General features: G+C 32.6%; 2 protein-coding genes across 2 annotated transcripts; one reads left to right on the forward strand and one right to left on the reverse strand.

The window, feature by feature from the left end:
* Positions 1-463: 463 nt before the first annotated feature.
* Positions 464-6,970, forward strand: LOC109809400 (Nucleic acid-binding proteins superfamily). Its single transcript, XM_020372699.3, has 13 exons — positions 464-998; positions 1,242-1,428; positions 1,541-1,613; positions 2,035-2,182; positions 2,386-2,495; positions 2,716-2,856; positions 2,937-3,078; positions 3,162-3,305; positions 3,705-3,865; positions 4,147-4,221; positions 4,487-4,625; positions 5,622-5,891; positions 6,778-6,970. The coding sequence occupies exons 1-13, from the start codon at positions 726-728 to the stop codon at positions 6,925-6,927; spliced, it is 2,013 nt and encodes a 670-aa protein (XP_020228288.1). The 5' UTR covers positions 464-725; the 3' UTR covers positions 6,928-6,970.
* A 1,112-nt stretch (positions 6,971-8,082) lies between these two features.
* On the reverse strand, positions 8,083-15,925 carry LOC109808419 (aldehyde dehydrogenase 22A1). The gene is made up of 14 exons (XM_020371419.3): positions 15,352-15,925; positions 15,212-15,255; positions 14,961-15,068; positions 14,051-14,178; positions 13,716-13,838; positions 13,171-13,324; positions 12,293-12,396; positions 12,128-12,206; positions 11,627-11,722; positions 11,364-11,501; positions 10,647-10,862; positions 10,089-10,280; positions 8,565-8,708; positions 8,083-8,472 (listed from the first exon to the last, which is right to left on the reverse strand). The coding sequence occupies exons 1-14, from the start codon at positions 15,461-15,463 to the stop codon at positions 8,308-8,310; spliced, it is 1,803 nt and encodes a 600-aa protein (XP_020227008.1). The 5' UTR covers positions 15,464-15,925; the 3' UTR covers positions 8,083-8,307.
* Positions 15,926-17,087: the final 1,162 nt, after the last annotated feature.

Raw genomic sequence — 17,087 nt, forward strand, 5'->3', positions numbered from 1 at the left:
AAAATAGTCTTCTTTATTAATAGTATATATTATTATGTAAAAATCAAATCAAGTAAAAGTTTAAAAATGTTATTCAAATAACACATAATTTGTCCAAGCGGTATTAAGTTTGTATTTTTTAACTAAGATTTTGCATTTAAATCTTATGGGTGAAAAAGAAGATAGAATTGATAGAAGCACTAAAGATGGCTAAACTTTTTATTTTTTTTTTACTTTTTAATTTTATAGAAAGATTAGTTATCCGTAAATTCATTAGATAATGTACATTAATATAGTAACCGAATTTTTTTTTCAAACAATGTTTTTTATTTTTAAATTTCATCAATTATACATTTATATCTATAAGTAATGTACTCATAAAATTTTTCTCCCTTATTTCATGAATAAAAAAAGTTACTCTCTTCTTTGTTGAAAAAAAAAAAAAAACTCAGTAATTATCATATAGGAGTGAAGGCCGAAGCGTAAAAGCTCATTATGAATGTTCCTTGTTCAGTTGTTTACTTTTTGATCAAAATATTGCTTACAAAAAATAAGGCCGAACTGCCCCTATGATATTTGGGCCCTAAAGTTGTAGGTGGCCCAGCCCACAATTACCCGCCAAAAATTACAAAAGGAGAAACATTTTAATTGAAAACCGCGCCAAAGCCGCCATATACCCAATCCGCAAATACGCAGAAAGACTTCTCATCTTCATGTCCTGCATTTGAAAACTCACCCAATCGAAAATGGAGCATCGCGATTATGGCTTCGATACAAAGGGAGATTCCGCCATGGACTTAGACCGTTGCCAAGAAGATCAAGAAGAAGAAGAAGATCCTTTCCTCAAATTCGTGGATTACGCAAGATCGGAGATATTATCACTGGAAAGCGATCCAAACGGAGACGACGAAGGTTCCACTGGATTTGGATGGAGTTGGATCGTGTCTCGTGTTCTCAAGACTTGCATTGCTTATTCAAGTGGCGTCACTTCCGCGATCTTGCTCTCTGAACTCTCTCAGGTAATTCACCTTCGCTCCTCCATTTCGTGTTTGTTTCCGATGCAATTTCCTCAGTGCACGCACTACGAAATGCATTAATTAGGGATTCGTAGTCGGTTTCGTTCATCAGTTATGGAATTAGATAGGCTATGTAGCGATTACTGTTCTAAATGTGAGTTTAATCGTTACTCTAGCGTGGTATTGAGTTTATTTAGGTCTCAGCTGTATTTGACTGCATTTGTTATCGTTCATTTTGTTTTGAAGGCATGGAGTGAACAGCGTAGGGTCGGTGCTCCGAAGAAGAGGCTCGAATTGATTGACCAACTCAAGAAGAATCACCGGAGGACGAAGCTTCCGAACACTGTTACCATTGATTCCATATACAAGAAGAATTTCCTGTCCTTGAACGGTGTTCTAGAAGCTGTTATTATCGATGCATTTGTGCTCCCAGGTACTTTGGAATTGAAGCATTTTCCCCTGAATATAGGTTTCAGGTTTTTAGGCTTGGTGGTTGTATCTTTTTTAAGTTTGATTTTGTAACGATTGATGCTTATTATTTGCAGGCACAAACATCTACATGCTGACACTAGGAGATTATTGGAGCTCCAATATCATAGATATCTACCTACACCGCAGGTAATTGCAGTATGCAATATTAACTATTAAGCCAATCAGGATCAAACTTAATTTTGTAGTTTGATGCATAATAGAATAAAGTTTTTACTCTATACTTGCACTGTCAACTGGTTTTTATTTGTAGTTCACTACACGTTGCTTGTTTATCTTATATTTGAGTGCATTATTTGTTCAAATTACTCGGGAGACAATCCAATAGTGAATTAAGTTTAAGAAGATATTCTCTCTTTTCCATTGTTTATCGAATCAACTTTTCTTGTAATGCATTTTAATTTTCGAATGATTTACATTTTCTTTGTCAAATATTCACACATGCATGTATTGAACACGTGGCTAGTAATTTGCAATGAAAACTTAGCATTCTCTTATTTGCAAATTGCAATTTCATTTTATATTAAACATATCATATTTTGCCCAGCAGATTCTATGACTTGGCAGGCCTTCAGAATGGAATTCTGAAGCGAGGGAGGGAGATTTTCCTCACAGGTTGCTACCTCCGGGCTGCCACTCAAGGTTCTGGACATCCACGTCTCTTGCCAACAGAGTATCTTGTGATTATATTGGATGAGGTAACGGTCAAATACTTTATCAATATGTATATTAGTGGTCATTAGATTTGATCATTGTAGTTTCATATAACAAGTAGTTCAAGTTCGGAACAAATTCTGTGCTTCTTTAGATTCTACCTTTTGGTCTTTGTGCTACACCTAAAAGATGAGATTCAGATCAAGTTTTCATGATTATAATCCTTTCGTTTTCTTCTTAACCGTAGAATCAGGATGATGACGCAATGCTACTAGGAGCTCAATTTTGTTCAGACTCTTTCTCTTCAATTTCTCTTGATGCAGTGAATGGAGGGGCTTCATATTCGCTTTATGCCAGGTAAAAACCACTTGACTTTGTTGTGAGCATATTGTGAATTTACGGAGCATTGCGTGATAGTAAAATTTCATGCTTAATTTTACTGTTTGTACAAATATGCAGAAGTATAGCTACGAGTTTTAAAGTATTTACTAGTTCATTAATGTGTAGTCCATAGACCTAAATAGTCAACTTTTTTCCTCTTGCACGTGACCCTTCTATTTTCTTATATTGATTATAGAATTGAGAAGATTGAATCTGGGGAAATTCAAGGGAACTCTGGATGCTTACAAAGAAAACAGATTACTCTTGTTGATGGTGATGGAGTCACATTAAAATTTTTCTTGTGGGGAGAGCAGACTATCCTTGGCAATCTTTTCAGGTGAGTACTCGATGCGGTCAGACTTTTCGAGCTGAATACTTTTCTTGCATGAATAACATTCACTTTTGGGGGGTATACAGAGTGGGAAGTATGCTTGCACTGGACAAACCATACGTTGCAAGTTCAGCGGACTGTGATATTGAAACGAGTGAAGAGTTTTGCCTTGAATATGGAAGTGAAACACAATTATATTTGGTGCCTTATATTCAACATGAAGAACAGGTGATTTATAAATTTTCCGAATTGACATAAACAATAGTCATTGTCATATGAAGAAAGTATTATTAAACAGCTTTGTCGACTAGGTGTGCGTAACATTGACACCAAATCGCCGTCATGGTTCACGGCCCTTGGGTTCCTACAATCCCAGTCAAGGTCTCAAGTTTTCTCAAGTGAGCCTGCCCCGTGATTCTCAGGGCACCATTGATTTCAGTAATTATCCTATTCGGGTGAGTTTACCATCTACCACCCCTCCAAATAAAAATTAAAGGATAGTTTTTTCCTTATTTTCTTTTGTTCTTGATCTCAATAGCTATCTTGCACGTTATTTTACTTTATTTATGTTGGAAGCCAGCCAATTACCGGTGTTTTGATTATCTTATTCTCTTAAGCTTAGGAACACACTTTTGTTACTTTTTCATGCGTGAAATTTGTGTGACTCAATAATTAGGTGGAACCTACATAATTTTGTCCAGTAATAAAAGGATGTATTGGGAAATAAAATTTGTTATTAGCTTTTCTCTTTTATTATTAATATTTTAGTCACCATCTATGTACTCTGCTTAAAGTTTGTCTTGTGCATTTTATGGTCGATTACTTAACTTTATTACTTGGGTGAAGTTTTGCAGACATTTGTGGTCGACCTTCGTAAAAAGATGACTGGCATCAGTCTCTATGGCGTTGTTACAGATATTATCAAAGAAGATAATAACCAAGAAACTGTTTTCTCTTTAAGAATCGCGGATACTAGCGGAGAAATTTGCACAAAGCTTCATTTTTCCCGATTTTGGTAATGATTAGCAACACTAAAGTTGTTTTCGAGCTATACTTAGCAGTATTGAGTGGACAGGTTACAAGCCCGGGTAGGCCTAAGCTTGAAATTTTCCAACTGAAAAATTAAAACGAATATGGGAATGAAGGGATGGGAAGGAAGAAGAGGACAAGAAATCGGGGGGGGGGGGTGTATTAATATTAAACAGTAAAATGGAACCATTTGAATTTCTCTTTGCACTTCCAAATATTCTCTTAATCTTTTCTTAACATATTTTTCGTTCTTATAATATTTCTCAGGTCATTGGGAAGAGTGAGTCTCGGTCACACTGTATTTATATCTGGTTTGACATGCAAGGAGTCGAAACAAAAGTGGTGAGCACCTCCAACTTCAATGTTAAAAACTGACGCACACGACTAGCCATCACATAAGGAAAAAGATAATTGTGAAAATTGACAATGTAAAATAGAACGAATCTTTTAATACTTGCTTCAAACTTCAAAGTGTTGCCTAGTTCCCTTTTCCATCATATTGTCTGCTCTACCTGGTTTATCTGTGTTAGTTTATAATGCGTTTTTGTACTCTGGTTGAAGTATCCACATAATCATACAATGCAGTTGAATGTTTTTGGATTAACAGTCTGGAAGTATTATGGTTTGAGAATGGTATTGGGGCTTCTTTCATCAATCTCAGTTGCTTACCATCATTGATCAACTCATCTTGCCTTCATAAGCTATTGCAACTCTCTGATATTTCTGACCAGACTAGCTATCCGCAAGTAAGAGTTAAATATTAGTATTATTTGAATGTCTATTTGACTTTTTTCTGTCTGGTTTTAATTATTACCGTAAGCTTTTTTGAATAAAGTAAATATAAACCGCTATTCAGTAGACAAGCTTAAAAAACACTATTAAACTTATATTTCTATGCAGTATTCAAGTTACTATTGTCTTCTGTGTTATTAACATTTTTCAGGCAAATCATTAATTATAGCCATTGCAATTTGATATCATGTACCCGAACATATTATATTTTGTATTTGAAACAAGACATCTTGCAATAACCTTAGCTACTTTTGTACTTTATTTTATTGTTGGATCTTGATATTCCTTGTTTCTTCAATGTACGCACATGGTCAACCATAATGAACGAAGCACTAGTGAAAACACCAGATGACCCAAGTCTGTTTCATTTTATTTCATTTCTTTCTCTCTATTTCTTTGATTATTCTAATTTTTGAGATATAAATGAAACGGAGAAGTGTCACAAAATAAAAAATATTTATATTTCCCAAAAGTACAGTAATGAAGGAGAGAAATTTTTTTTCCCTTGATTGATGCCCGGGCTTGTAGTGTACCGGTCGGAACTAGTTCTTTGACCTTTGGTCCCTTTTACTGTTTTGTTTCTCACACCTAGCCTCATCTAGAAAAGCGCATTTCGCATGCAAGAAATGCAACAGAGTTGGTGTATGTGGAACGTCAAACTGCCATATGCTCAATCTTCACGAATTTTATTAGAATATGTAAAATTGTACAATTAGAAAAAGGTATTAGATAATATTATTGGTGTAATGAAAAATAGAGAGCAAGATAATATTTTTAAAATATTGCGTATGTAATAGATTTCATTATATTATTATCGTCAAATATAACTGACCGTACTTGTAGACGGTTCTGAATCTCTTTCCCTGCCCAGTATGCCTTTTCTTTTTAAGTATCTCCGCTACTTATTATTTATCTACAAATTCTGATTATTTTCCTTAATATTGTTGCAGGTATGTCGGGTCTGGCTTGATCCAATCGAGTATTTTAACGTTAATACAAGATTTTCACATTCTCTCTGTGGTCATTTTGTCAACAAGATGTCTGATGGATCGGTGGAATGCAGCTTTTGTCGTGCAATTTCTGATGCTACGGCAGTACGCACATTCCATCTGAAAATTACTCTTGCGGACATGGGTACGAAAGTTTTAGCATGGTGTACAGGTCAAACTGCTATGGATTTGTTACAGATATCTCCTGAGGAATTTTATGAACTCCCCGAGGTAACATCTTAAACCCGATATCACTTGTCTATTGCAAACAAAATTGTGTTCATATGCTAGGTGGGAATGACATTTATCCCGTTAATATTTTATCCATATGAATAACATATATTATTAATTTTTTTTATTTTAACAATTAATATAAAATATACTTTTATTCTTTTTTAAATATAATTTAATAACTAATTTGTATTTTACAATTCAAAATATATTAAAAGATACTTCAATTTATTGGATACTTTTATTTCTATTTTTAAAAGTTAATTTTTTTTAATAATGATGGGTAAATTTTAGGATGTGTGAAGAATTAGAAAATCAGGGACGGGATCAACTTCGTTCCTTGATATCTTGGTATAGTTGAATATACAAATTTTAGAAATACATTTTAATTTTTCTATTGTTTGGCTTTTGGACACGGAGCTTGTTGATAAATTTAAAGTGTAATTAATAGTTAATCAAACAAATAGTAATTTATTTAAATGAAATTTTATTCACAGATTTTAATTGTGCAACTTTTTAAAACAGGCTTAACAGAAATTATTTTGGCATGTTTTTTTTTTTTGTTTTTTTTTTTTGTAAAACTTGTTGAAATAACACTAAGTTTATAAGGGATAAAAAAAATCAGAGTTTATAAGTTATTTTTATTAGGCCAAGTATGTTCCTTTAAATGCTTTCTTAATTACTTCTTATTTTGGAGGATGCAAGTTCCTGTCTAAATTTTATAGAAAAAGAAATTGCTACTTTTATAATTATCTATAAAAATATGCTTAGATTTTTTATTACTGAATAATCAGATGGTAATCACGAATTCGGAGCTTAAACAATGCCAACTAACAACACTTGAAAAAATACTGTGTTGCAAATAACACATTTTTCTTTGTTTCAGGAAGAGCAATTAATGTATCCTTCGTCGTTAGACAAAGAGAGGTTTATGGTTGCACTAGTAAGTAGTAAGCGAGATGGTTGTATGATAGATGGCCTATTGCCAGAAGATTCAGTTTCGTGGGAAATCACACGAGCATACAAGTGTGAATAATTGTTGAATGCACATAGAAGTTTTCTTGTTTCTGTCCTTCCAATATAGTCGCTGGCACTGAATGCATGTGGTGATTCGCCAAGGGGGCTATCTCATGCGACGTTTCCGAAGGAAAGTGCGAGCTTCAGTTTTGATGTTCGGACAATTGCGAGCATTCTATTTGACATCTTTTATTTTCTATCATATTATTAATATCAATCAATTCTCTTTCCTTTTCTTCTCTCAAAACTTGTTTAAATAATCTTCAAAAATAAGAAAATCAAAATAAATTTTTTCATGTTAAAACTAATTTCTACATAAAATTAAATTAAGATTTTAAAGAAACTAATAAGAAATGATTTTTACAAATTAACTTACACCCATGTTAATCTTAAACTATAATTTTTTTCTTCATTTTTTTCCTATTTTACTTCCTAAAATTACAAAATTCATTAAAATACACTTTTTTAAATACTAATCGATTACAATTTATTAAAAAATATAAAAATCTAATGACATCGTATTTAATGATTCTCTAGTTTTCAACAAATTCAAATTAATAATTTTCAATTAATTTTTTTCTTGGTTTCGTAGAAGTGTTTTAAAGTTTCAAGTTTCGTTTTAGATTTAACTAAATACCTGGTTTAGTTGAGAGTTAAATAAAATATGATGAGTTTTTTTTTTTTCAAAAATCAAACTTGAATCAAAATTTGTTAAAAAATGACAAATTTATATTAGATTGATCTCTCAAAAGATGGGTGTATCAGTGGGTTAAGAAATGACTGTTTTTGGTTGATCCAACAAAATCCATCCAATTTTTTTTTCAAAATAATAAAGTATTTAAAACATGCAAATTTATTTAGAGATAATTACCTATACACTGTCAATGTAAATTTTTTTTACACTAATAACTAATTATATCTTTTAAAAATATCATGTCAGTTGCCTATTTAATAAAATAAAAATAAATAAAATAATTTAAAAGATATGATTGGTTATCAGTATAAAAAATTTTATATTGGTAGTATATGGATAATTAACTCATTTACTTATTTTTAACATATCATTCATTTTACATATTATGCACTTTTAAATTATATAAAAGTATAAATTTATATAGGAAGATTATACTTGCTTCTTATTTCCTTTTCTCCTACTTCCCTCAATACACCCAAATAATCACAATGTAAATCGTCACACATTATTAAAAGCTTTTGGTGGTGGTGATGGGGGGTAGTTAAAAATGATATTAAACTTGATACCAAAGCTCGACTAAAATGACAGGGCACGGGGCACATTTACAAAAATTGCAGTTAGAGATAAATGTCAAGCAAATGCAAAAGCCCCCAATAAATTGAAGTAGACAACAATAACCATTTAGCATGTTACCCAACCTGACAATTAGTCGATTCTTCTCTTAGTGCTGCTGCTGCTGCCGCTAGGATTCTGCTCAGTAAGCATTTTTAAAACGTTTACTAATGCTCGCAACCGGTCCCATATGCCGAGACCATAAAGCGCTTCAACAAGTGACTCCTGAAATTCGAACCCATTCTCCGCAACGGGATACTATGGCACACAAGAAGACCATTAGAGTTTCTATTCACGGTAAAATAAAATATAATAATAGTATATTATGATGGTAAGTTATCCTCACTGACCTGAATAGGCTTAGGTATCTTTGTTTTGACAAATGGCCACCATCGATCTTCAACAACTGCTTTAACAAGACAACAAGCTCGCAAACCTTCTATACCACCAAATCGTCCAAATCCGCTATGTTTTACACCCCCGAATGGCAGGGACTGCAAAATCGTATTGCATAATTATATCGGTAAAAATTAGAGGATAATCTAGGTTAAGTTAAAATTTCCAGGCAGATTGAAAAGATTAAAAAAAAGAAGAAAAAACAGCTGCATAAGTACAGGGTTAAACAGGTTAGCCGTTTCCAAGCTCAGGCCTCTGATAAATTACTTCTTGATAGTTTTAGCAAATCACCAGAAATTTAAGCACTCGTAAATTATTGTTTTTATGTCTTCTATTTCTACCGTAAATCTGTTGTGATCGTTAGGATTACCGCATCTGAGATATTGTCTGCTTTGACACTCATAGGGCCATTCACGATTTTGTCCTTTAAAAGGCACCTCGGTAGAATAAGGAGAGAGGGTATTTATAAAAAACTCTTAGCCTCGACTCTTAAGTAATGTGGGACTTTTAGGAATATCAGAACAAGCCCCCAGTCGATGCTAAGGGACAAGAGTAGCCCAGACCCTCCTTCTAGCGCCAAATGTTCCTACCATAAGTTCGCTGTCATCGTTAGAGTTAACGCAACCGAGATATCGTCCGCTTTGACACTTGTTAGGCCGTCACGGTTTTGTCCTTTAAAAGACGCTTCGGTGGGTTAAGGAGAGAGGATGTTTATAAACTACCCTTAAACTCGACTCTTAAGCGATGTGAGACTTTTAGGTGTACCAGAACAATTTATATTTTTACTAAAAAATGGATCATTATGTTCATGCATTTTCTTTGCAAACCAAACGCTTCCGGTAGAGAAGCAAATTCTGAAACATTTTGGGCTATCATTATACTATTATTATAGTCAAGATTTTGGAAATAAAAAAGAGCAATTTACTGGATGATTAAAGTTCGAATGGGTAAATTGCGAAAATTATATCCTGAGTGGTTAATTTGCCAACAGTCTAAAGTTACAGCAGGTTATTTACAATTTAACCAATATAAAAATAAAAAAGACATCTATTTGAATTAAACATGCATCTTTATCTGATTAGAAACTATATATGCCAAGAGCATAAATTATTTCATACACAAGTAGTTCATGGCGATGCGGACGTTACAGGAAATTAGCAACAGCAAGTCAGTATTATTTTCTCATAATATAAAGTGATAAGCTCATTAACAAGCCTTTAGAATTTCTCTGTACCCTCTTATTTATATGTCGTTATCTTTTGGAACAAAAATCCAGTAGTTGGTTCTTCAGCCAAATTGGCTGACTCCACCATTTCAAATCTTACTTATACTAACTTCCTCATTAGCCCTCTGGTGCAGCTACTTTTTTTTTTCAAATATTCCTTGCTCGGTAATCTCTCTTACCCTAATTAAGTGATTTATTACTATGTAGCAGAAATTATCTAATCTAATACTCTTGAGCAGCGAAATAAATTTACCTGACACATGTATGTTGCTGCAAAATCATTAACTGCAGCTACCCCAACATGTATCTGTGAAGCTATCTCTCTGGCACGACTCTGACTGCCTGAAAATACAGCACAGCCGAGACCATATTTTGAATCATTTGCAAGCCTGACAACCTCCTCATCGGAGCTGAATTTCATTATCGGCATGATTGGTCCAAATGCCTAGTTAGCATTTAATTGCACAGATGAATTTAGTAAGCATTTGCTGAAGCATACAATATAGAAGGGAAATAGAATTTAAATGCATAATTGCGATGCATATGACTGTGACGGGACATGATTACCAAAATTTCAGAAAATCTTAAATGGTTGCAGTTTAGGTATGGAATCTACTAACAGTGAAACTAAGATTTTGTGGCAAAATCAAAGGTGTAAGTGTGCAAAACACGTGGTGTAACGAACTGTAATTAGATGATGAAAACTATGCCCATGTAAAGTGATGTATGAGTGTGTATGTGTAGAATATTTCTAATAAAAATAAATAAATAAATAACATCGTAAAGTAGAAAAGCTAGCAAGTTTTGTTACCTCTTCTTGCATCAGTCTCATTGTGTGATTCACATTCACAATCACAGTAGGGGGGAAAAATTGATCAACTGCATCTTCACCTATATGTCCAAGACTTCCACGGGCAACAATTTCAGCTCCTTTGTCTAAAGCATCATTTACAAGGCCTTGGAGCTTTTCAGAATGCTCATGCATGCATAAAGCTCCCATATCATACTTTCCAACAAGTGGTGGGCCCTGCAAAAAATCAATAACCAACAAATTAATTAAAAATTTGACTTCTTTATACTCGACACTTCCAGTTCTAGGCCAATAGTACATCTTCAATAATCAATTAGCAACGAGTTCTTGTTTTATTGTAGTCCTCAATGTTAATGCAATCTGTGAATGAACATAAATTTCTGATACTTTTATCCCTCCTTTCAGTTAGTATATATCATGAGACCCAGATTTCAGCGCTTTCTGTTTTAAAGGAAAACATTATCTCAGAAGAGTATTGGAGCATGTCAGCAATGCCACGCAATTTGTTCGTCACTAAATTCTCAGATACTATTCATTTTGAAGAGTTCAAAATAAATAGAACACACTAGAATATAAAGCCAGTAATAAGTTATGAAAAAGCAACCTTATCACAATAATGTATGAGCATACATGATTATATGCTTTAGAAGCTCATTATGAAAGTTACACCGAGGGTAAGATTTGTTTAATTAATGAAATGTTATTAAAAACACTTACAGCTGTAACAGACTTGATGATTTTGGTAACTTTACTGACAAAAGAAGAATAAATTTCCCTGTGGACATAAAATCGCTCAGCTCCAGCACAGTTCTGTCCACTTGACTGAAGAACAGCCCTGACAGCAATTTGTGCAACCTATATTCAGCAGACCAAAGCCTGTTAAAACTAAGGTACTCAAGAATGGATATTTCATTAAGCTTGTATGATTAATAATTACATCCAAGTTTTGGGGAATCTGAAGAGGTAGAAAGGATTCGTACATGGTCCAAATCTACATCTTCACAAACAATAAATACATCTTTCCCACCAAGCTCCAGCGTCACTGGTATAAGTGTGTCAGCAGCATTTTTCATTATCTGCATAAAAAGATGAAGCATATTAGGAAAGCACAAAAACTTTTAATTTCATGGGAAATAGGATACCGTCATAAAAAAGAATGGAATGGTATATGGTAAATAATGTAATGATTTTGTTTATGAAACATCATTCTAAATGAGAAATTCAGTGATTTACTACAACATTTGAGGCAAATAGTTTGTACATTTTTTTTGGGGGGGGGGGGTGTTTGGGCTACATACTCAACAGGTGCTCGTCAGACTATTAGTTAAGCACCGACTTTTGAGTTCCTTTATTCATTATCTAAATGCATAACATATTGGTATTTTTGCCAAAATCTAAAAAATTATGGAAGTAATGAATTTTGATACAATTCTAGGTGAGAGCACAGAATGAACTCATTCAATTGGTCAGGGGAATCATACCATCTTACCAACACCAGGTGATCCGACAAATATGACTTTATCAACAGAAGATACTAATGCTTCACCCGTTTCAGCAAACCTAGAAGACGGTCCAATCAATGTCATAGATGATAAAACATCCATAGAACAAAATGAAAAAATAAATGGTAAGACAAATGGGCCTACCCTGTTATCACCTCAACAAGGTCCTCTGGAGCTCCTATAGCAGCAAGGGCTGATTGGATGATCCGGAAGTAAAAGCATCCAGACCAACTTGCATGCTCTGAAATCTACAATAAGAAGCACATGGTTTTATGTCAAATTAAAAAACATAAAAGCAATTTATATTGTTAAATACCAATTATCCTAAAAGCTCAAGCTATTAGGTGGGAGCTCAAACATGGTTTTATGCCTCCAACTCTGACATGATCCTTGTGGAATAGCCTTTTTTGTTTTAAAGCATGGACAGTGCACAGGCCTATTTTAACGTGCTGAAATTCATCTCAATAATGACAAAATGGGTGAAAAGGATTAAACCTGGTCCTAGAGACTCAGATTAGTAGAAACCATATCAATCTTCTAAACGGTTATTAGGTGGAAATTTATGAATAGTTTCATTATATCTCTAACAGCAAGAGTAAGGAGTAGAGACATGTTTGTTTTGTGTTTTTAAAAACAAAAAAACTGATTTCAAAACTAATATCTTAATTTTTTAAAACCAAAAGGACAAAACATCTCTAAGTTGTTTTGGCTTTAAATTTTGAGTTTTTTATTATTTGTGTTTTTAGTTGCACTTTCACATCTTACCTCACTTCTATTCTCCAAAAATCAGTTTTTGAAAACTGTTTAAAAAAATGGTTTTTAAAAACTAAAAAACAAAAACACAATCAAACATACCCAAGGTATCACACCATGTAAGAGATTTTAATTTTCTATTATAATTTTATCAGGGAATATAACATTATTGCCATTAAGCACATTTGTAAGCAATGTCTAAAAATAACATAATACACGCACAACAGGAAAAATAATAGTGGATAGGTTGATAGTAACATATTTTATACCTTAATCACAATACCATTTCCAGAAAAAATTGCAGCCAGCATAGGATTAAAAATATTGTGGAAAGGATAATTCCATGAAACAATGGCTCCAATAACACCAAGGGGGTGAAATTCTACTTTGGCTCTCTTATGAAGCATTGATCTTCCAGAAGACCTGCAAAGTTTTTTATCACATGAGAAAAAAGAAAGTGATCACAGAAGTGACTTCAGATAATTTGAAATTTTACTGCAGAGATATTAAAACTATGCATGTAGACCGAAGAAGTTATAATATTCTTTTTTCTTATAAAACAATGCATATCTTAAAGTTATAAGGCTTAATTTTGGTGTAATTGTGTAAAGTAAAGTACAGGAAGAACAGAAATATAATGAAACATATAATCTATCATAATCAATTTAAGTAAAGAGAAGCGTGAACTACTGGTAAAAGGAGTATGGTATACTTACTCTATATAAAAGATATGCACAGAACTACTATCTTATTGTATGGCTCAAATGAAATGAGGAAATATAAAAATAATAGAAAGAAACATTGAAGCATGTACCGGTATTCAGGCTTTAACCACTGCTCACCCTCTGACAGTAGCCAATTGATCTTCTCACATGTAGTCATTATTTCTCCTAAAGAGGCATCTACCATAGTCTTTCCAGTATCACGCGAAGATATTCTAATAAAAGCACATGAATTAGAATGTTACCAACATTATCATGCAAAATGCACAATTTACATCTACTTCGGACCAAATAAATTTAACAATAAGATAACTTAAAACAAAAGTGAAAATATGAAGTCAAGTCTACATCACAAATGTTTCCAAGCAGCATAGAAAAAAATGATGCAATTTCCACAGTCCGAACCACAGAAAAGCAGTGTTCTTACTCGCATATAAGTGCTTGATGTTTAATTATATACTTCAAAAGTATACGCAAAAACAAGCGTCTTTGCTTGAAGCTAGACTTTGCCCACATTTTTTGTGCTTTCCTTACTTTTACCACTCGTTCCTTGACCTATCCATACATGCAAAGCAGTTCTAATTAATCTGGCAATGCTTGTAAATAATAAATAATTTTCTCAAAAACTAGTAACCTGTATTTCAGGAAACATCAGGAAAACAAGTGAGATTATGAGAACAACAAACATAAAAATCAGAGTAATTCCATAGGATTTGTACTTCAACATAGACAACAAAATGAATAATCAATAATTATATTAAAACAGTCCATGGATGTGCTACATGTCAATCATTGACGACTCTACTTCTTGCTCAAACGGTGGTGGTATTCTATTTGGATTGTGTTACATTATCAAGTGCAAGCCGGCACTGTTCTAGTGTAGTATAAAATCTTATCCCGAAGGTAGAAGCTATAACATGTCAGATTTTCTTCAGCACAACCAGCATATTTCTAGCATGGAAATGATGTCCTTGTAGATTTCTAGTCTATTTTGAAACCAGTTTGCACCATTTTAAACGGAAGCTCACACATTCCAATGTACAGAACATAGAAGCAATCTTAACGGTGGACTAACGCTTCATTGGTTTTGAAACTGGTTTCCAAACTCACAAGAATATATATGAGTTTTATTTTTTACCCCTCCACTTCTTTAGCTACGAAAAAGAATCCTAAAAATCGCGCTTCATCAAACACCAATCAGAAAACAAGTTTAATTGAAAACAAAGTGTGCTTCCTAATTAAACCATCGATTGTTATCTTCAGCAAAACAGATACAAATACTACGCATCGTAACCATTAGTCCAGAGTTATAAGAACACATCGTGAGGCTCACTCACCTCTTCAGGCGTCAATGCAGGAATATATCCTAAATATTTCATAGTTGCAGGCTCATAGCACTGAACTATCTTGCCGCCTGATTGCTGCGATGTTCCTCTCGGAGGTACCTGAATCGGAACCAATCACGAATACCAGCGATTGTGAAAAATGCAATTAAACGCAATACATTACCGTTTACCATAACGATTTACACGATTATTTCATATACAATTTGTAAACCAAAACAGAGAGAGAGAGAGAGAGAACTTACGTATATGAAGCTATTCTCCTGCGCTTGGTTTCCATCGTCCAACACTGTCATTGTCACAATTTCACCGTCACAACACTTCGCGTGTGTGTATGTATATAGATAAATAGATAGTTATAGATTGATAGGGAGAGAGAAAGTACCGTCGGAAGTGTCAACGTCGATGGAAGGAACCTTTGGAGGAATAAGCATGAGAAGGAACCTACAGATTCCATAAGCGCATGCTAAAACGAGCAATGGCCACCAAAACGCCATTGGAATTTCGCAGATTCAAAACGCGTCTCTTTCTATCACCTAGGGCTTCGATCGATGTTCTCTAACTCCAAGTTTCTACAGAGTTTGTTTTAAGGACCAAAATGCTCTCACTCGTCGAAGGCGTAAGCTTCGATGTGAGGATGGCATTGGTATTAATAATAACAATCTTAATTAATCTTTTGTCTGCAAGGAGAAAACGAAATAGAAAATTCAAGCTTCACAATGGCACGAAATAAAGAAAAAAATTGAAACAGATTCCATATGCGAAGCGTGATACGTCTTGTCGTTTTTTATGGCACTTTACTTCTCTACCGGGACTCGTATGTTCTCTTTGCATTTTTTTTTTGTTGCGAAGGAAGGGATGATTAAATAAAATCCACGAAAAAAAATATAAAAGAAAAGAAATGGTATTTTGAATATTTTTCTAGAATGTTGTTAGAGACAGAAGTCTTCCCTCCCTCACAAATCTCGTTGTCTTAGCCCCCATCACCCTGAGCGTGACTGTTCTGTGATAAGTCTGAACTGAACCTAACGGTGTGCAAAGTGTCTTTTTCTATCTTATTATATTATTAAATTATATTTTTAGCTATTTATTTTATTTGTCTTTTTATTTCAAAAGATTAATTATGATATTTTATTTTTTAAATTTTGGTTAATTTGGTGTTTATAAAATAGCGATCATTTTAATACAATTTTTTTTTATTATTTAAGACAAAATTTATCTCACTATATTTATTTACATGATAATTATAAAATTTAATTATCTTTTAAACTAAAAAATTATAAATATAGTAAAAATTACATAAAAAAATTAATCTCACAAACACAATAAAAAAATTATAATATTAAAAATTTTGTATTTCTCAAATGCTCATTTGACTATTTTATGTGATTTTTTTTTATCGTTTATGACTTTTTCTATTTCAATATCAATTAAGTTTAATAGTAGTAGTTTTTTTATGTAAGAAAATATAATAAATTTTTTATGGGATGAATGATGAATAAGTAAGCAAAATTAAAAAATGTGGCTTGAAATAAAAAACAATCACAATTTTAAAAAGATTAAAATGAATCTTAAAAATAAAAATAAATAATAAAAAATAATATTAAAAATTAACTAAACTTAAGATTTAAATTCAAGGTATTGAAATTTCAAGATTAAGTATAATACTAGTTGATAAATATTTTTAAATAAATATAGAGATATGAAGTAATTCAATATCATTAATTATTTTATAATTATAATACTAATTGTATGTTTGTTATGAATACACAGTAATAGTTAATTATTAATAATTTGATAAAAAAAAAGTTAATTACTAATTTTTTTATAATGACATTAACAAAATTTCAACCTAGATCATGTACATAATATTCTTAATTACTCAAGATCGAATAATTTTCATGGTTTTAATTAGTTATTAATTTAAAAATTTAACAATTATTTTTTATTATATATTATAAAATCTATTATTTTTACTTTAAGGGGGGTGTATTGGATTAGGATTTTAAAGGACTTTTTTAGTTAAAAAAAATCCTACGAATTTTAAAAGATTTTGCAGGATTTTCATGACTTTTAAGATTTTGCAGGATTCTACAAGACTTAAAATCAGGATTTTAATGG

This window comes from Cajanus cajan, chromosome 5, assembly GCF_000230855.2.
Source record: "Cajanus cajan strain Asha chromosome 5, NIPB_CcT2T_4, whole genome shotgun sequence".
NCBI lineage: Eukaryota > Viridiplantae > Streptophyta > Magnoliopsida > Fabales > Fabaceae > Cajanus > Cajanus cajan.

Coding starts and splice junctions, on each gene's coding strand:
- LOC109808419 (XM_020371419.3), bottom strand. CDS start 15,463: ATGGCGTTTTGGTGGCCATTGCTCGTTTTAGCATGCGCTTATGGAATC. Junction 12,207..12,292: donor CTTGTTGAGGTGATAACAGG/GTAGGCCCATTT, acceptor ACCGTCTTCTAG/GTTTGCTGAAACGGGTGAAG. Junction 8,473..8,564: donor AGATACCTAAGCCTATTCAG/GTCAGTGAGGAT, acceptor TGTGTGCCATAG/TATCCCGTTGCGGAGAATGG.
- LOC109809400 (XM_020372699.3), top strand. CDS start 726: ATGGAGCATCGCGATTATGGCTTCGATACAAAGGGAGATTCCGCCATG. Junction 4,626..5,621: donor ACCAGACTAGCTATCCGCAA/GTAAGAGTTAAA, acceptor ATATTGTTGCAG/GTATGTCGGGTCTGGCTTGA. Junction 5,892..6,777: donor AATTTTATGAACTCCCCGAG/GTAACATCTTAA, acceptor TCTTTGTTTCAG/GAAGAGCAATTAATGTATCC.